Source organism: Melospiza melodia, chromosome 24, assembly GCF_035770615.1.
Source record: "Melospiza melodia melodia isolate bMelMel2 chromosome 24, bMelMel2.pri, whole genome shotgun sequence".
Lineage (NCBI taxonomy): Eukaryota > Metazoa > Chordata > Aves > Passeriformes > Passerellidae > Melospiza > Melospiza melodia.
The window spans coordinates 3,400,809-3,419,324 of record NC_086217.1 but is presented as its reverse complement, the minus strand read 5'-3'; the positions used below and the strand labels follow the sequence as shown (position 1 = coordinate 3,419,324).

General features: G+C 50.1%; 2 protein-coding genes across 6 annotated transcripts in view; one reads left to right on the top strand and one right to left on the bottom strand.

The window, feature by feature from the left end:
* RECQL5 (RecQ like helicase 5) overlaps positions 1 to 5,579 on the top strand; it is a 38,198-nt gene extending 32,619 nt beyond the window's left edge. For 4 of the 5 annotated variants that reach the window (XM_063175476.1, XM_063175474.1, XM_063175478.1 and 1 more), the window contains 8 exons: positions 74 to 150; positions 668 to 761; positions 1,223 to 1,363; positions 1,773 to 2,434; positions 2,631 to 2,709; positions 3,542 to 3,793; positions 4,239 to 4,311; positions 4,389 to 5,579. In XM_063175476.1, coding sequence (XP_063031546.1) covers positions 74 to 150; positions 668 to 761; positions 1,223 to 1,363; positions 1,773 to 2,434; positions 2,631 to 2,709; positions 3,542 to 3,793; positions 4,239 to 4,311; positions 4,389 to 4,510 — 1,500 coding nt within the window. In that variant the 3' untranslated portion in view covers positions 4,511 to 5,579. The remainder of the gene's footprint in view (positions 1 to 73; positions 151 to 667; positions 762 to 1,222; positions 1,364 to 1,772; positions 2,435 to 2,630; positions 2,710 to 3,541; positions 3,794 to 4,238; positions 4,312 to 4,388) is intronic. The other variant, XM_063175477.1, reaches the window with a different exon arrangement.
* Positions 5,580 to 5,853: 274 nt separating this feature from the next.
* Positions 5,854 to 18,516, bottom strand: part of MYO15B (myosin XVB) — a 30,003-nt gene continuing 17,340 nt past the window's right edge. The window contains exons 23-43 of the mRNA XM_063175473.1: positions 18,304 to 18,379; positions 17,105 to 17,223; positions 16,775 to 16,893; positions 16,260 to 16,401; positions 16,014 to 16,125; positions 15,556 to 15,716; positions 15,189 to 15,301; positions 15,012 to 15,075; positions 14,752 to 14,824; positions 14,331 to 14,407; positions 13,494 to 13,570; positions 12,802 to 12,932; positions 11,760 to 11,854; positions 11,337 to 11,414; positions 10,687 to 10,795; positions 10,212 to 10,360; positions 9,727 to 9,854; positions 8,500 to 8,633; positions 7,891 to 8,024; positions 7,289 to 7,429; positions 5,854 to 6,786 (exon numbers count right to left, since the gene is read on the bottom strand). Of these exons, the coding sequence (XP_063031543.1) occupies positions 6,727 to 6,786; positions 7,289 to 7,429; positions 7,891 to 8,024; positions 8,500 to 8,633; positions 9,727 to 9,854; positions 10,212 to 10,360; positions 10,687 to 10,795; positions 11,337 to 11,414; positions 11,760 to 11,854; positions 12,802 to 12,932; positions 13,494 to 13,570; positions 14,331 to 14,407; positions 14,752 to 14,824; positions 15,012 to 15,075; positions 15,189 to 15,301; positions 15,556 to 15,716; positions 16,014 to 16,125; positions 16,260 to 16,401; positions 16,775 to 16,893; positions 17,105 to 17,223; positions 18,304 to 18,379 (2,292 nt within the window). The 3' untranslated portion in view covers positions 5,854 to 6,726. The remainder of the gene's footprint in view (positions 6,787 to 7,288; positions 7,430 to 7,890; positions 8,025 to 8,499; positions 8,634 to 9,726; positions 9,855 to 10,211; positions 10,361 to 10,686; positions 10,796 to 11,336; positions 11,415 to 11,759; positions 11,855 to 12,801; positions 12,933 to 13,493; positions 13,571 to 14,330; positions 14,408 to 14,751; positions 14,825 to 15,011; positions 15,076 to 15,188; positions 15,302 to 15,555; positions 15,717 to 16,013; positions 16,126 to 16,259; positions 16,402 to 16,774; positions 16,894 to 17,104; positions 17,224 to 18,303; positions 18,380 to 18,516) is intronic.

Here is an 18,516-nt window from a genome sequence, read left to right as displayed (position 1 = left end):
CTCCTGCAGGGGTGCAAGTCCAAGGGGCAGTGAGACATCTGTAGAGCATGTCTGAGCATCCCATGTTTCCTAGGGCCGGGAACACTGCCTGAAAATGCTGGAAGAAGCTTTGAGCAACAACCAAAAGACTCCAGCAGCAGAAGGAAAATGGTATGAGATGAGGAAACAGGGATGCATACTGAGTCTCTTAACACAGGCATTGTAATGTGTATTAATTGTGCTCAGGGAAGAGCAGGCCCTTTGTTAACACAATTAATACACAGGGAATGCTTTTTTAAGTTTTAAAAATGATTTTATCCAAGGATGTCATTTCACTGAAGCATCTTTCTGGCTGTGATGTTGAAGATCAGACCTGAGGATTCGTGGCTGATCCCTGGTGTCAGCTTGATCCAAGGAGTGGCAGTTCTTCCCTACCCCACAAGATGGGGATAGTGTACTTCTCAAACGGAGAAGTGGGCAAGAATCTTGATGCAAAAACATTTTCATCACCCTTTCCATGCTCCATCAACTCACCACTGCATGCCTTAGGACTTAACTGGAACTTATCACTTATTCTTGGACCAGAGGGAATGGATTTTGTACTTTCTGGGAGATACTTCAGCATTAGTGTTCCCCTTGCAGATACAGCAGTGTGTTTTGCCAGGAATCACCCCAGCCTGTGTTTCAGGTCAGACCCTGGTGCCTGTGCAGTGGAAATGGAATATGAAGCTTTCCGGAGCAGCAAAATGGCAAATTCCTACAAGGCAGCTGTGCTAAAGAAGGTAGGGACAAACTTCTCCATCTGCTGCTCCCTGCAGCCTGGGAGCTCCAGGGCAAATAGGGCAGAGTTTGTGTGGGAAAGGTGAAGAACAAGCTGTGTTTTGCCCTGGGTATCTTACAAATCTTTCTTCATGATTTTGTTACCAGGAGGGCCCAGAATCACCTCGGGTTTACATCTTTGTTGGCTTTACAGGCTCTGAAAAACTACACAGGAGTGCAAGCTTATCCAGATATGTTGTAACAATACAGGGATTTGGGAATTCCTCAGGCTGCTGCTGTCACTGGAGAAGCCTTGGTTTAATTTATCTGATTGCCATCATTCTCAATGAAGATGTTTCTGTTCTTGAGGCAGGTTCCTCTCCAGGGCAGATACTCGTTTTGTTACTATGACTTTTACTATGTACTAAGGCAGGAATACATAAAGATTCCTGGCCATTAGAGAATATTTCTGTTCTCTTTTCAGGTGGCAGAAATCAATAAAGCCTCCAAACAAGGGGAATTGTTCTCAGTCTTTGGGTCTGGAACAGGTGGTAACAGCAATTTGGAGACAAAATCTGATTCTTTAGCAGAAGGGGAGTTTGTCCTTGCATCCCAGGTTCCCTCGGTGAGTGCTGCTGGGATAGACAGGAGGGAATGCTCCTGTGTTTTTTTCTGTCTGCCTTTTTATAAATTTGAGTCCTTTCTGTGGCCACAACTGCATATTTCTATTGTAATTGCTTTTTCCTGTCTGTCACATTGTTATTAGTGAATATAATCTGTGTGCAGGCCACAGCTTAAATAAATTCTTTCTCATCTTGCTCTATCCGAGGATGCTGCCTTGTTTTCTTATTTCTGGCCTAGGACTTCCACCTAATCCATTTCCCTCATGTCTCTGTTGATGGGGTGGTGATCAGTCAGATTTAGAGCCTCTCCCAGCTTACACTGGTGTATTGTGTGCAGAAACTCAGCTGCTTTCATGGTGCTGCACTCAGGGATCTCACATCCAAAATTTCTTATTCTTCCTGTCTCCCCAGTTCAAACCCAAGCGTGTGGGAGCAGGATTCCCAAAGAAATCTGGCTTGTTCCAGACAGCTTCAGAACTGCTGAAGATCCAGGAGGAGAGTGATGCAAAGCCTGTCAAAAATGACTGTCCAAGTGGGCAAGACAACAGCAGCAACAGTCTGGACCTGGACACCAGGAACTCTGTTCTCCAGAGGGAAGAAACTGCAGCCAAAGCAGTGGATGAGAATGCAGGGGTAGAAATACACCCAGAAAAGAAGGGGCAGCAACCCAGTCCAGACACAAAAAGTGCCCTTGGGGAGAGCCCTGCTAAGAAGCCCAAACGTAGCAAGAAGCAGCAAATGCTTGCAGAAGCAGCTAAAAAGGAATCACAAGATATTTCCAAATTCTTCTCCCTCCCCAAAGCTGGCTCTAGAGCCCAAAGCTGCAGCACAGCAAAGGGAGATGGCTGTTCTGCAAGCACACTACCTCAGGTTTCTTCTCAAAGTGTGTGTCAAGAGAAACCAACACCTCAGGAAAATAAAGATGGCTCTGGAGACCTGACTGGGCAGTTCCAGGAGGAGAATAAAGAACTGAGAGAAACAGAAGTAACACTGACTGAGAGAGGAGAGAATTCTAAGACCCAGCAGGCTGCTGAATGTGAATTCCTTGAGGAAGAAATGGATGTGAAGTCCAGGTAAAATCTTCATTTCTCTGCTCCCTGAGTTGTCCAGAGCCCCACCAGCCTTGTCCTGGAAACCTGTCTGAGGTCTCTGGGTGAGTGAGGGAGACTCTTGCTTTTCCATGCAGTCTCAGGGCCACTGACACTGCATGCAGAGATATTTTCACTGTGGAATGATTACAACTGGCCTTCTCTCCACTCTTCCCACTAGTGTTGCTGAAATTGTTGCAGAAACTGAGCTGCCTGTTGTGGGAGAAGGGGACAGTGGGAAGCGGCCGGGATCAGATGAGGTAAGACTTCAATGAATGCTGATTTCCTCTCTTTCTTCTGCTCATCTTGTGCCAAATTTCTCTCTGGGAGTGACACTGCTGCTCTGAGAGTGTCATTTACCTGGGGAAGGCCCAGCTGCAGTTGCAGCAGAAAGCAGAGCCCCAGTTGTGTTGCATTCCTGGTGTTTCCCTGCTGCCCTCTGGGCTGTGCCAGCACCTTGGGCTTTGTTCCCTCCTCTGTGCAACTCGTGACTGTGCCCTTGCTGGTGACTTGCCTGGAATTAGTGTCCCCACCCCCTGAGATCTGTCACTAACTATAATTAGGGAGCTGCTTTCTCAAGGCAAGGGCACAACCACAGGCCAGAGACACACAGCACCATTGGGAAGTGACCCCTGCTCAGTGCCTGCCTTGCCATTAATTTTCTGCTTCTGCATTTGGCAGCTGAGACTGCCTGACAGCTGTCTCTGCAACCCTGCACTCTCCTCTCTCTTTCAAACTGAGCAGGAGTGGGGCTCTTCTGATGTGGCTGATTCTTCCTGAGGGGTGTATTCTGTTCTCAGCAGACATCCTGAGAAATCTTTTCCAGTCAGTTTTCCTCTGTAGGATCAGGTCTAGCAATTAGCTGCCCCAGCATGAGCACAGGGTAGTTCTAAATGTGATATTCTTTAGAGAGTTTTTTTTGTAGTGTCTGCACAGCAGGTGAAAAAGAGTTACAGAGATTCCTACTGGGTATTCACTGGAGGCAGAGGCTGCAGGATGCTGCAAAGATTTGTGTTCTTGGAAGATGGTGGCTGTTTGGTAGGCAGTGCTGCCACAGGAATTGGTGGGTTTGGTTTTCTGTCCCCTCTCCAGGATATGGAAAGTCCTGCAAAAAAGAGGCTCCGGACAGTGGCAATATCTTCAATTCTGACCCAGCCAGAGGGCAAAAGTGTTGGTCCAACAAAGAAGAAGGTGACTTTTGACTCAAACTTAGCACAGTTTGATAAAGAAGGAAGCAGCAGGACCATACAGCCAGTGACCAAAGGCATGTCCCTCAAAGAGACTGCAGACATCGTTGTCAAGTATTTGACCCCGTTCTACAAGGGGGGCAAATTTGCTTCCAAGGTAGAGTACAGCTCAAGGCCCACTTTAGCAGGAGAATTCATCTCTCTAGGGATCTGGGGCTCTGAGAAGGGGGAGATGATGTGGATCACACCTTTTATTTATGTGCTGTTTAAGTAAGAGACTCCATGTGCAGCAACTGCCCTCTCCCACAAACGAGTTGGTGTCTGTTGGTTCCACACTTCCTTGTGGTTGTTCATATTTTCACATTAAACCCTGGCACGTTTTTAACTCCCACCTGTGAAGCAGGAGCAGCTCAGGTTCAGTGCTGGTGTTTCCCTGCTGTGCCCTGCAAGGCAGGATGTGTGTGCTTGGCCTTCTCCAGCCCTGCAGGGCCAGTTCTGTGTGTTCAGTGTAGGAGTGCCAGTCTGTGCTAAGGGCAAGACAAACATGGGAACAGACTGCTGAGGTAACTGTGTCTGCTTTCTGCTCTTCCCCAATGCTGCAGGATCTCTTCAAGGGCTTTGCCAGGCACCTCTCTCACTTACTGACCCAGGAGCAGAGCCCCGCCCGCAAGACAGGTGTGTCTGGGGTTATTGCAGTGCCACGTTGCTTCATGGCTTTAGAGGGGCAGATGTCTTAAATATCAACTCAAAAGATGGTGTTTCCTCTCTTGCAGTGAAGGAGGAAGCACAGAGGCTCATCAAGGAGTTTTTCAAAACAAGGCTCAGGTGTGAGAGTGAGGCAGACTGGGAGGAGCTGCAGAGCTTGGAGAGCTGATCCCTGCTGCTTGTTGGCTCTTCCTTCCTGCAGCAGCACCACCAGGGGATGTGGAAGAACTCAGCCATGGAGGGTCTCATGAGACTGCAGAAATGAGATTTATTTTTCTTTTCTCCAGTGCATTTTGCTCACTTGTGTCCTTAGTGACACACATTCAAGGGAGCCAGTTTTTGTGAACTCATGGTGAGTTTTCCCAGTATAAGTGGGGTGCTGAAACCCTCCAGGACCAAGAGGTGTGAAGTTGTACCTGCTGGCTTTGTTAGGGGCTGCTGCCTTGGATGTTCTGCACTGTCTCCAACCTCGACTACCTGCAGCAGTCTGGGCAGGGCTCAGACTTTCCAGCTGGGACTCTGCTTTGGGATGGCACCTTGCTTTCTAAATGGCTTCTCCCCTTGCTCCCCCTCTCCCTGTTTCTTACTTCAGTGTCACCAATATGCTACAAGTTCTCATGCTTTGCTCAGGGCTGCCAGTGACAAACTCAATGTTTGAGTTCCTGGATGGAATATTTTTGTTTGAAGGGCAGGGGAGGAGCATTTTGTAATTACCATGGAGGCAGTGCTTGCTTTCTAAAGAGGAGAAATTCAGATTCTTTTTCTTTTAATGTGAACTTCTTTGATTTTGTCCAGTTCTGTCTGCCCTTTAATTTAAGTGGTGATACTCTTTCAGTATTAACCCCTGCAACACTTCCAGCCTTTGCTTGTAGTCCCTAAAGCCATATTTGCTCCCTGTGCCTCACCACAAGTCTGCAGTGCAGGGAGCAGTGCTGCTGTTACAGCTGGGTAGGTCTCTGCTGTGACCCTCAAACTGACACTGTGGTACCTCTGCTGCTATGTTCATATGGGACCCGAACCTGATTCCCTGGTACAATCCTTCCTGTTGGGTTTTTGTGGGGTTCTGCCTCTGTTCCATTCCTACAGGGGCTGGTGGCCTCAGGCTCCAGTGCTGCCAGAGGAATGTGCAGCCTCAGAGGCTGCCCAGGGGTTTGGGTCACTGCACTCCACAGATGTATTTTTTTAAATGCCCTGAAGGGTATATGCAGGACTGACAATAAAGCAATGTTACAACTGCTGTGGATTGTTCCTGGAAGCTTTTTCTTCCCACTCAGTCACACAGACTGCTCAGAGGTACATTAAGCAGGACTCAAAGAGAAGCCAGGGAAGATGCTGTAGTTCCCACTGGCTTCAGCTCACCAGCAAAAGTCTAATTGTGCATCAGGGCTTGCACTGAGCACCCTCAGATTTATCCCCCTTTCCTACCAACAGTGAAAACATTTTCCTCAAGCTTTGCCCATTACCTGCAGTTAAGTTTTCCCAGGTTAGATGTAACATCTAGCATATCATACCTTCAGAACATCTCTGTGGTTATTTTATTGCAATTTTCTAAAGGGCAGTTACTCCTCAGGTCATTAGGAGAGCTGTGGCAATAAAAATAAATTAAATATTTTTGTACAACCCAAAACACTTCAGTATAATACAAGTTCTGTTTGAAGATGCTTCTCCCATGGGCACAGAGCCATCATTGAAGTCTGACAGCTGCATGGCCATGACTGACTTCTTTATAGTAGAGGGAAGCATATGCATATAATTATGTCAGTGAGAAATTAATTAACAATAAACTTCCTTACCATTGCAGCTCAATCTGTACCCTAGCATATGTGATAATTGTATGATTAACACTGATCTGCTTTTCAATTAGGATGCTTTGTACAAATTGCTTCACAAATCCTGCTAGAGGATCTCTGCATATCAATTCAGAGACAAATCTGGCTCCTGGAAAGCACCAGCAGCCCCTGCAGGCATTGCACAGCTCAGCTGGGCAGTGGGATACACAAATCTCTGGCAAGCACCAGGCTTTGCTCATGATAATTAATTCAAAACAGAAAGGAGGAGTTGCACAGTGCAAAGCTTGAAGGCAAGTGCTTGCTTTGGGTCAGCTGCTCTTTGCTGGAAGGGGCTGTGGCGTGGAGAGGCCCTTGGGGTTTGTTTAGCCACAGCTTGGATTGTTCCAAGGAAGTGCTTGAGGGCTGAGTGGCGGGTCACGAGGGTTACGGTCACTCCATCGACAACGCTGTGGTGGCATCCTTAGAAAGCAGCTGGCTGAGGTCATGGGTGTCTCCTGGAAGAGTTCTCTCCCAAAAACAGGTCAGGGAGCACTGACCAAGTTCAGAGAAAGGGAAACAGTGCTGTTTTCCTTGGCCATTTTCCTCCTTTGAGGCTCTAGGAGTGCAGCTCTGTTTTATCCAGGATGACAACAATCGTGTGGTACAGTTCTTTGGCCTGTCAAAACACAAACCAGCATCAATCACTCTTTGCCCCAGAAAGAGCTGCTTTCCCTAATTAAATAATATCCCCATAAATCACTTCCCATAATTAAGTATCAGCCATGTGCTGGGACCAAGCTGCACTTCAGAGCCTGGAAATGCAATGTCCCCTGTAGGAATGTGTTTTCTGTTGACAGAGTGACAAAACTATCCTTGTCCCCTTAAAGAGGAAGGAAGCCCAGAAGTTTCTCTCCTCAACTGGGTAAAAAGACATCTCATAGTCTTAGGAGACTTCACCTCAAACTTAAGGATGACCAAAAAGTCCTGCCTGGGCAATTTACTAGAAAAAGAAGAGAACAGAGAAACTAATGGCTTTTGTGAGGTGTTTCACCAGGAGCAAGATTCCCCCTCCTCCTCTGGGACACGAGAGAGGAGCAGCAGCACCAGCCCTCAGCAGAGGCTCAGCTGGGCAGGTTGGGAGGTGCCAGGGGGAGGCTGCAGGCCCAGGCTGATCTCACCTGAGCCAGTTCCAGCCACAGGGCCCTGGGGCTGTCGGGGGAGCCGTAGTGGAGCTCCAGGCCGGGAGGGCCCCCGTCGGAGAGGGGCCTCAGCGTGCGCATCCTCTGCAGCTCCTTCAGGGCAACCACGCGGGACACGGCCTGCCAGGGAACAGCCACCCTCAGGAGCAGTGCCCACAGGGACACCATTGATTCCCACCACAAGTCACCTGTGGAAAGCTGAAGGAAGGTCTGGGGCACGGGGTGGTGTGTGCAGGATACATCCCTGGAGCTCCCACAGGATTGGGACAAACAGGAATGTGTTCTGCATTTAGTTTTGCTGTGGACTGTGCTTGTTAGCATAAACACTGGAACTACAAAAGAGCCCATGGCAATAATGCCTGTGGTACACTCTCTTGCTCTGCCCTATCAGACAGTCCATGAAAAGTAGGATAATCCACATCATACACTACGCCTCTCCATCAAAAACCCAAACACTATCTCCTAAACAGAGATAGATGCTGTTGTCAGAGTGGCTGTGATGTCCAGCCTCTTCCTTCACAAGTTCTTCTAAAGCCACAGTTCATATCTGACAGACATCAAGGGGGGATTGTCTGGCATACCTGGGTGGTGCCATCCACCACAATGATCTCCTCCTTGTTCACACCAAAGAAACAGGGCACAGGGATAGTGTTATCACTGATTCTCTCCACGGTGAAGATGGAGTAGCCAAAGAAAGGCAATCTCATCACGTGCTCTAGAAGACAGCAAAAAGTGGCCTGAGGACAGCAGCTTTCAGCCAGCAATTTACTGCACCAGCCTGGGGTGGTCAAAGCTGCCAGTGTTCCCAAGATTTACTACATTAAAAATAATGTTGACAACTTCTGCCTCTCTCCCCAGCTTCTGAGGCTCAATTCTCAGTGGTCTGGGTAGGATGTTCTGTCCTTTTCTGACTGGAAAACAGACATGCAGCCAGAATATCAATTAAAACACAGCTTGTACAGAGCTCTGAAAATCCACTGCAGACTCCTACAAGAGATGGAACTTTACCATGATCACCATGCTTGGAAACAAGATCTAATCCACACTGAGAAGCGGTCAGGGAATTCCACTCTCATTCCAGGGCCCAAGAATTATCAACAAGCTCATGAATTGTCCCAAAAGTGCATTCAGAGCAGCTTCCCGAAGCTGAAACAGCAGAGGAACTGAGGCAGATCTGGATGTCTCCTCACCTATGAACTGGATTTTTGCCTCCTGTGGCTGCAGGGGCTGCCTGGTTCTCAGCAGTGTGGCCACGTGGCTGTGCAGAGCCTTGGGGCTGATGGAGGCCTGCAGGCTCTTGGGAGTGTATTCCTTCAGCTCTTCCCTGTGCCAAAAAACAGATTCTAATTCACCCCCTGCCAGATAAAACCAAACATTTTCACAGACATGTTTTATGAAAAATCCTTTTCTTAGGATTTCTTCTCCTGAGAAGCTGAGAGGCCTCTGGAACAAAATATAAACATTGATTATCTGCTGCTGTGGAATGCAACAGGTGCATCTGGGATTGGTCTCATGTGGTTGTTTCTGATTAATGGCCAATCACAGTCCAGCTGTCCGGACTGTCTCAGTCAGTCACAAGCCTTTGTTATCATTCTTTTTCTATTCTTAGACAGCCTTCTGATGAAATCCTTTCTTCTATTCTTTTAGTATAGTTTTAACATAATATATATCATAAAATAATAAATCAAGCCTTCTGAAACATGGAGTCAGCTCCTTGTCTCTTCCCTCATCCTCAGACCCCTGTGAACACCATGACAAAACATCAGCCAGGGGATTAAGGGGAAGGAGGGGATGGGGCAACAACTTTCCATTGTATATCTGGGAATGAGGGTGAAGGGGGAGAGGAAGAGCACAACAGGTGATGTCTGCTTTGGGTAAGGTGGAAGGAGCCATCAGAGACAGTGAGACCACCCTTGTCCACAGAGAATTCAGTGCATGGAGAGAAATCCCTCCTTTGTGGAGACAGCAAGAGCTCCTCAGGGCCGTTTCCCTGCTGCTAGTGCTTTAAGGGGATCTGATGGAGGCATTACCTCAACTGCAAGTCAAAGTGCACAAGGAAAGGAAGGAGTGACAGTGAAGTACAGCTTGGAACTGCAGGACTGAAGGTTTCCAGTATCCAGGGACAATTTTGTTCCCTTTGGGCATCTCACTACAGATTTCAGGTGTCCAGGGTTGAAACCTCTGACACTTGTGAGAGAGAACACAGGAGGATTCACCCAAACCATGAGCTCATGCTCTTCCTTCTCAGTGTTACAAATCCATGGCAATCAAATGAAATGACCATGGCACCCTCATGACCCTCTGTGTTTTCCAGAACTGGACATTTCTTAATTATCCAGAGAGGACTTCCAGGTACCTGCCCCTAACCCCTGTGGTGCCTATGGCCACCAGAGAGATCCCCTCTGCCACAGACATACCTGGAGGGAGCAGAGTTCTGCTGCTCCACTTTGGCCCAGTGCTGGAGCATTGCCAAAAGGCCCACCTGCATCTCCATTTCTTTATTCTGGTTCAGCAGGATCCTCCCATTCAGGTAATCCCACAGCACCTGAGGGACAGCACAGCAAAGAGTCCTTTGTTAAAGCTGCCAGAGGGTACAGGCAGGTCTGGGCAATGCCAGGCTGCACAGAGCCACATCCTGCCTTGCTGATAATGCAAAACAAAGGCTCTCTGAGCTCAGGAAGAGCCTGGGGAGCTGCACAATGTGTGGAACAGCAGTGCTCCAGGCTAAGGCCACAGGCACAGAGCCTTCCTGGCATGCATAGCTTCAGTGCTCAGTCACTCCCAGGAACAGCACACAAAGCCTATCAGCCAAAGCCCTCCTGCTTTTCCAGCCCTTTGGGACATTTCTGCTGGCTGGGACACCACCTCTGTCCCTGCTAGGGAGGGTCCTGCTCTTGCTTACCTGTCCATAATGGACATCTGTGTAAACTTGGTTGTCAAAGTGCAGAGGTGTCCTCCAGAGCAGCCTGCGTAAGGTCACAGTGACCAGCATGTCCTCCAGCAGGTAATCATGAAGATACTCCTCCAGTTTTATTGGCCTCACCATTTTACCTGCATGACACAGAGAGAGAGTCATCCATCCCTCTTGGGGGAGAGGCTGGGACTGGAGCCTTCCTGCACACCTCAATTCCCCCCTGCCCACCTCAGTTCCAACCATCAGCCATTCCAAAGGGACACAGAACCCCACACCTCTTTCAGGAACAAGCAACACAGCCCCTGAGAAGGATCAATCTTTAACCCTAATACAGAGGGAAACTGCTGAAGAGGACCCTCCCAGGAGGCAGCAAGGGGGGAGGAACTATTCCAAGCAGGAGCTGTGATGCTCCTTTTTGCAGAGGCTGCTGGAAGAGAGAAGCTCCATGCTGGTCTCTACTTGCCGAGATTTTTGTCGTCACTCCTGATAGCAAAGAGAACAAAGTCCTGTGTTTCTTGCTGTTCACCTATTCCCATCTGCTCACAGATCTCCTGCAAGAGCTCCTTGGCCACCTGAAGCAAGGAGAGAAGGAAATGAAAACCCTGACCAGGCAAGCCCAAGAGGAGGCAGACACATTCTTCCTTGTCAGATAAGGGATTTCCCTGGTGTGGTGTCGCAGACATCTTTTTATGAAAAATCCTTTCCTTAGGATTTTTTTTTTTCCTCCTGAGAAGCTGAGAGGCCTCAGGAACAAAATGTAAACAATGATTATCTGCTGCTGTGGAATGCAACAGGTGGATCTTTGATTGGCCATCTTGGATGTTTATAATTAATGGCTAATCACAGCCCAGCTGGCTCGGACAGAGAGTCTGAGACAGCTGCCTTTGTTAACATTCCTTTCTATTCTTGGCTTAGCTAGCCTTCTGATGAAACCTTTTCTTCTATACTTTTAGTATAGTTTTCACGTAGTATATATCATAGGATAATAAATCAAGCCTTCTGAAAACATGGAGTCAGATCCTCATCTCTTCCCTCATCCTGAGACCCCTGTGAACATGGCCACAGCGTGGCTCAGAGTCCAAACCCCTGAAGGAACTCCCAGCTCTAACTCACAGTGAATGTCCTGATCCTGGTGAGGTACTCCAGGCCTCCAGGCATCAGCACCACCAGCCGGCGGGCGCCGTGTCCCTTCTGCAAGGACAATGTCAGGCAGGCAGACATGCAGGGTCCCATCAGCCCCACGTGTCTGTCCCTCCCTCCCCATCCCTGCTGCCCCTGCTTGCCCCAGACATGCAGGGTCCCATCAGCCCCACGTGTCTGTCCCTCCTTCCCCATCCCTGCTGCCCCAGCTCGCCCACAGCACCTCCCTTTCCCTGCCCACTCCATGGCCTGCACCTCCCAAGCTCCTTCCATGCCCACGCTCCATTTCCTCTCCTGAAACACCCACTCCCCCCTGTCACACTGCATGTGGCACCTCCAAAGCCTCTTCCCTGTCCCCCTTTGCCAGCACCCACGCCACCTCTCTGCCCCCCATACCAGCAGTGCCTCCATCTCCACAGGGAAGGGGAGGTGCCGGCGGCCCCCGTACAGGAAGTTTTTGCGCAGGTTGCTCTGGCAGATCTTGGCTATATCTGCAGGAAAAGGAAAAAGCTCCGTGTGCTGAGCCAAACAGAGAACCAAACATGGTGTCCTGTGCTGTTGGGTCATCCTGGATGGGTTGAATTTAACCCCTTGTCTTAGGTTACAAGATGTGCTGGGGGTGTGTGTTCTATTGCCATCTGTCAGAGCTGGGGCAGTTCTCTGCTGTCCTTTGGGCAGTTTTTCCTTTCTCTCTCCCACAGCCAACCCTCCCTCCAGGAGATCTCTGCTGTCCATGGCCACTGAGTGTCCCTGCAGGGCTGAGCCAATCCCAGCATCCCATGGGGAGATGCTCCGCCCAGGGGAGGAGCCAAGCATTCCTGCCTGGATCCAATCTGAGCCTGGCACAGCACAGCAGCCTCTGCCCCCTGCACTGCCAGAGGAGCAGCTTTCTGCTGCCCTGCATGGCCAGAGGGAGCCCAGGCCCATCTGCAGCAGCCCTGGAGCTGCAGAGGAAAACTCCCCCCTTGTGCAGGATCCCTGCTGCAGCAGAGCCACAGCTGGCACTGCAGGAGGGCTGAGCCCCCCTGGGATGGGGCTGGGACACCTCCCTGGCACACAGGGGGCAGGGCATGGTCTGACTCTGGCAGTGGTTTGGTTTCTTTTCTGTACTATCGCATTTGTAATTTTAATTTTCCTGGTAAAGAGCTGCTATTCCTATTCCCATATCTTTGCCTGAGAGCCCCTTAATTTCAAAATTATAATAATTCAGAGGGAGGGGGTTTACATTTTCCATTTCAAGGGAAGCTCCTGCCTTCCTTGGCAGACACCTGTCTTTTCAAACCAAGGCACCCATGGTCACTGCTAGGGGAGCAAAGAGACTTGACCTCACTCCCACCCTGCCAGGACACATCCAAACATGACAATGGTGGTTCAGAAGAATGACAGGAGGGGGGATTAGATCTGGAATATTTGCTTTACAGGACACAAACGGTCTTACCATGGTGGGTGCTGGATGGATCACTGCTGGCCAGCTGCAGGAACTTGGTGGCATAGGGCATCAGGATTTTGGAAGGCAGGAAGTACCCAGTGAGCAGATTTAGGAGCAACCAGCCCCGCAGCTCGCTCTCCCTGTGGATCAGAAAGGACTGTGGGCACCTTGGGACAAGACAGGTCCTGCTCTGAGCAGCTCAAAGTGAGCTTGTGCCCTTCTGAACACCTCTGGCAGTTGGCAGAAAAGGAGGGGTCAGCCCTTGGTCAGAGGTTTCTTGTGCTGACTAAGAGGTTGATTCAGTTATTCCAACAGGAAGCAAAGAAAGGGAACAATCAAGGTCACACCACCTCCCAGGGCAGTGTGGGGCCAAGCCAGGCCTTGACTGGTGTTCATCAATTCCCCAAGGGTGGGAGGAGGACATCAGGGCTCTGAGCAGCACCATGAGCAGGAGCCACCAGGAATGTTTACTGGTGCCCAGATAGATCTGCAGCCAGAAATATAAGGAAAAATATCCACTAAAGTGAAAATGCCTGACCCTGTGACTGCAAAATTTCCTGAGTGCTCAGCAGGAGCTTCATCAGGAGCAGCTGGGGACAGCCCATCATGAGGGGACAGCCTCCCCCTGGCCCTGGTGTCCCTGCAGCAGATGGTTCCTCTCCAGCTGTGCACACACAGCAGCTGCCAGGGCTGGTACTCACTGCTGAGGGTTGTGGGTGACCTGTTTGATGACCTGGCAGTAGATCTCATCGTGCAAATTCTCCTTCTCCTTGCACAGCTGCATCCAGAGAGGAGAAAACAGCATCAGAGAGGGGATGAGAGCATCAGAGACATCCCCTGTTGCAGACATCTTTTTATGAAAAATCTTTGAGATTTTTCCTCCTGAGAAGATGAGAGGCCTCAGGAACAAAATGTAAACAATGATTATCTGCTGCTGTGGAATGCAACAGGTGCATCTGTGATTGGTTTCATGTGGATGGTTAGAATTAATGGCCAATCACAGCCCAGCTGGCTCTGGCTCTCTCTCTGAGCCACAAACTTTTGTTATGATTCTTTTCTATTCTTAGCTTAGCTAGCCTTCTAGTGAAACCTTTTCTTCTATTTTTTTTAGTATAGTTTTAATGTAATATATATTATAAAATAATAAATCAAGCCTTCTGAAACATGGAGACAGATCCTCGTCTCTTCCTTCAACCTGAGACCCCTGTGAACATGGTCACAATCCCCAGATCATTTCTGTGCCTTTCCTCTCCCAGCTTCAGAGCTCTGCCAGTTTGGCTTAAAGTTTGGGCTTTGCAGCCTCTCCAGTGCTATTTAGGCTCAAAGGAGCAGAGAGCAGAGGCAGGTTGTGCTCTCATCCAGACAGTGATATCCAGGGAAACCATTTACATGCAAACCCTCCCCACAGTCTGTTTCATCTCCCTTCCTCGTGCAGGAGGTGCCATTATGGCTCTCCCTGCCCTTCTCCTTCCCAGCAAGGTCTTGGCCCTCCACTCCCATTGGTGCTTCTGCACTTTCCCCAGGGGAAGTTCACAAACCTGAAGGATTTCATAGATGCACTGGACCTCAGCCTGGTGCTTGTGTTTTGGCTGATCTCCCATGAACCTCATCAGTGCTGCAAGGCAAAGCCTGGCCTTTAGTCTGAGCAGGGGTGGTTCTGCCATGGGGCTGGCAGTGGGCAAGCAAATGTCCTGAACACTTCTCTGCTGTTGCAAGGCCTGCACTGGACAAGAGGAGCCAGCCCAAAGCCCAGGCAGAGTGTTCTGGGACGCTTGGCACTCCAGGCAAAGTCCCTTTTGCTGGAAGCTTTCAGCAAGCCCACAGGGGGTTATGAACTCAGAAATGCCTTGGAAGGGGCCCTCCTCACCCAGTTTCCCCTCCCACTGAGCCCCCCAATGTCTGTGTGTGCCCACCCCACTCCCCTCTGCAGTGCTGTGTCCCAGGGAGCTCCTTCCTTACTCTGGAAGTTCTTTGTAGCCAGCTCGTTCAGCTCGCTGTCAGAGTAGCGGAGCAGAGACGCCTGGATTGGGACCTGCAGGGCCAGAACACAGGGTCACACAGGGCTGGGGGTCACACACTTGAGCTGCCAGGACCCCACAGGACACCTAAACTTGTCCAGAGACTGCAGGCAAGGATCTGTTCCTTGTTCATGTGGGACAAAGCCAGAGGCAGGGCTGGAGCTGGGGTGTGGCTGGGCCAGGGGCAGAGGCTGAGCTCACCTTGGTGTGCTTCACCAGCTCAGCCACATTCTTCTTCTCAGCAGATGTCCCCTTCAGGCCCTGCCTAGACAGAGGAGAGGGAACATGTCCAAGAGAGTCCAAGAAACACCCCCAGAAGGAGCCTGAGGTGGGTCAGGCTCCCCAGGCCCTGTTGGGGAAGGAGCTCAGGCTACTCACACGGACTGAGCCTCTCGGAAGTAGGCGGTGGCAAAGTCAATCATGGTGTAGTGGTCACCAGCGGGCACTAACATGGTGCTGGTGGCTTCTGGTGTCAGGCTGAGGACAGAACTCTGCAGGAACACCACCAAACCCACCCTAAAACATCAGCTGAGGAACTCTGCAGTGTGTATTCTCAGCTGCCAGGCCTCGTGTGTGTGTGTGGTGCCTCCCCTCCAACACTGTGATGGATTTGAGTGTCTTGTCTGCAAAGACTAAGCCCTCATCATCTTCCCTGTGCCCTCAGAGCTCAGACACTCCCAGAGCCATGGCAGCCCCACTGAATCCAGCCATGTGGCCTGGGTGTCCCTCCCCAAGGGCTGCTCACCTCCCTGCTGGTGTTCCTGCTCTCTGGGGGAGCTCTGGTGCCCTTCCTGTGCTCCCCCCGTCTGTCCATGCTGCTGCTGAGGTAGTCAATGGCAGGAGCCAGCTGCACCAGGCTGGTGGGGAAGAGACCACAGCGGCCACCCGTGGAGCCAAACTGCCACCCTGGAACAGGAACAGAGAAAGGGTCAGCAATCAGGGCAGCTGCCAAGAGAAACAAGCACTGAAGCTCTCTGCTGGCAAAGGAGAGCATCAGACTCACCAGGTTTTCCTGCATTCTAAGGAAACACACACATATGTATATATAACATATATTCCTATAACTGAGGCAACTGGGTCAAGGCTTGTCTGGCAGAGCTGGAGGCTGATGATGCCAGCCCCCCCTGTATTCCTCTGGTTCTGGCACCATGGATCCCACAGGCCCTTGGTCCTGGTCCTGCCAACCCCAACACTCCCCCTCACCTGGCTCCACGCCCTGCATGGGCAGCAGCTCGATGAGGTCGCCCTTGTTGAAGCTGAGCAGGCTCTTGTCATCCACGATGTAGCTGCGCAGAGCCACCACATAGTTGGTGTCCTGGGGAAAGGCCATGGCCAGGTCAGATCTCATCCCAAGGATTGGAGGGCTTGGATCATGGCACCCCATGGACAATCTCTGTTTCATCAGGGAAACCACCTTCATTCCCTACTGCCCTCCAGCTGCTGCCTCACCTGCCTCAGCTCCTGCATGAAGAGTTCCACCATGTCCTTGATGCACGGAGCCTTTGGAGAGTGCAGGATGAGCTGCTCTGTCTTCAGGGAGAACTCCAGGGAATTGCTGCCTTTCATCTCCACTGACAGCACCTCTGCAAAGCTGGAACACAAGCCAGCATGCTTGGGATGCAGAACGTGGGTATGGGAGCCCATTCCAAGGAATGGGAATGGAGACATGCCTCAACATTCTCCATTCTCCAGCTGCTCATGGCTTTCACCCTGAGGAGCTCTCTGTGATGGCACACGGGGCTGGTTCACCCCCAGCGCTCACTTGTTGTAAGCAAAGCTCAAGGCAGGAAGGAAAAGGAGAAGCCAGACTTATTAAAACGAGGGTCAGTGAGTCACAGCTGGCCTAGGGTAATCCTAGAGAGCACAGCACAACTCAGAATTTTCAGCTCCTCCATCCAGTTTGCCTCCAACACCCTGCCAGACACAAACTGTCCTGCAGCAGCAGCCAGGGCCCTTCTGCTCACCAGTAGCTGCGTAGGATCTTGAGGTGCTCAGGATGGTATCCAGCTGCTTTCTCCACCTTCAGCAGCCTCATGCCCCGGTGAGAAACACCCAGGAGCTGCACATCACTTCCCTTCTCACCCTGAAAGGGAAGTGCAGCAGAGAGAACTAAAGGCTCCATCCCACCTGCACAGGTGGCACCATGGAAAGGAGGTGCCACGCAAGGGGTGTGAAACCCTGCAGGGTATGGAAGGTACAGAATCACTGCAGTGTGGCCAGGCAGGGGACAGAGAGAGCGAACTGGAGCCACAGCTAAAGCAAGCCCAGGGTCTGGTGAGAGAATCAAGGCTCACCTGAACTGGGAAAAGGCGGCAGAAATAGTTGGCCCAGTTGTCCCGAGCAGCCACTACAATCCTCTTCTTTATCCCCTCCTCCTGGATGGACTGGGCATTGCTGCCAACTCGGAACTCCACTGCAGGGTCACAGAACAGTTACTTGTTCAGAAAGACAAAGGTGGCCAAGTCTCCCTCTTCCCAGGGATTCCTTCCCAGCAGTCCCTCTGTGCTCACAGCACAGCAAACTGTGGAAACCCAGGGCATCACAGGGAATATTTCTCTGTCTGGTCTGGGATGCCCTGACCCCTAGGGGAGCACTGATTTTGACCCTCATTCATGAAGAAAGTTTCCTAGACTTCAAGATAAGCTAGAATCCACAAAAGTATGAAATAGATTATAGAGAGTAGTGTAGGTGTATCACTGGGTGAGAAATTGAGGTTTGGGCATTTTTAATATGCTGTAATTGGAAGCAAGATGGAGGGCACAGGGTGCCATCCTGGGTTTCTTCTTCATGCTTCTTCTTCCTCCTTCTTCATAGGTTTGGGTGGCATTTTGTAATTGGGTGGAGAAGTCCCCATTGCAGCTCTTTGAGATCAGTTATTGGGTTAAAAGGGAAAATAATCTAGGTGTCAGTTCTTAATTGGATAGTTTAGTCTTAAAAGACCTTGTAACAAGAGATTGTTGGCCATTTTGTGCCTTCTAATGAAAAGCTGCTGAACTCACAGTAGTGAGACTGTTTTACTGATAGGAAATAATAAACAACTGAATCTGAACATTAATTACTGTCTCAAGTGCCTTCAATCCAGACCCAGAAAATCCAACGACTGGTACCCCCACAGCAAACCACATGTAGAGGGGAAAGGACATTTGCACATACCAATCTACTACTGGTTTCTATCCCTTTCTCCATGAAGATCATGTCAGAGATGACAGTTGGAATTTGAAACAAATCAAAATCCTATTCTTGGGCTTCAGTTTCCCCTCCCCACAAAAAAACATTTCAGAACTAAGTTTTTCTGGCTCACAGAAATTTCAGGGCCATTTGGAATAAACAAACATTCCTGCACTGCACTCTACAAATGTGCCTTCCTGCTGCAGTGACAAACATTTCTCCTCTGCCCTTAGCACTGACTGAAAGGCTTGGAGGCCAGTTTTCCATTCCTGAGCAGGAGCTGGGATGGGCACAGAGGGGAAGGGGTGATGGGGCTGGTTATTACTCAGCAGATCTTTCATCTTGCGCTTCTCCTCCCTGGAGATCCGAAAGCTGGACTCGGAGAAGGTGTCACGGATGATCTGCAGAGCAAGGGAACAGAGAGGCTGCCATTGCAAAGGCCAAACCTGGCAGTGTTGTAATGATGTCAGAATGCTGATTAATTTCTCCTGAGGTGTTTTAACCTGTCTCACTCGAGGTAGCAGTTAAAATAATAAGG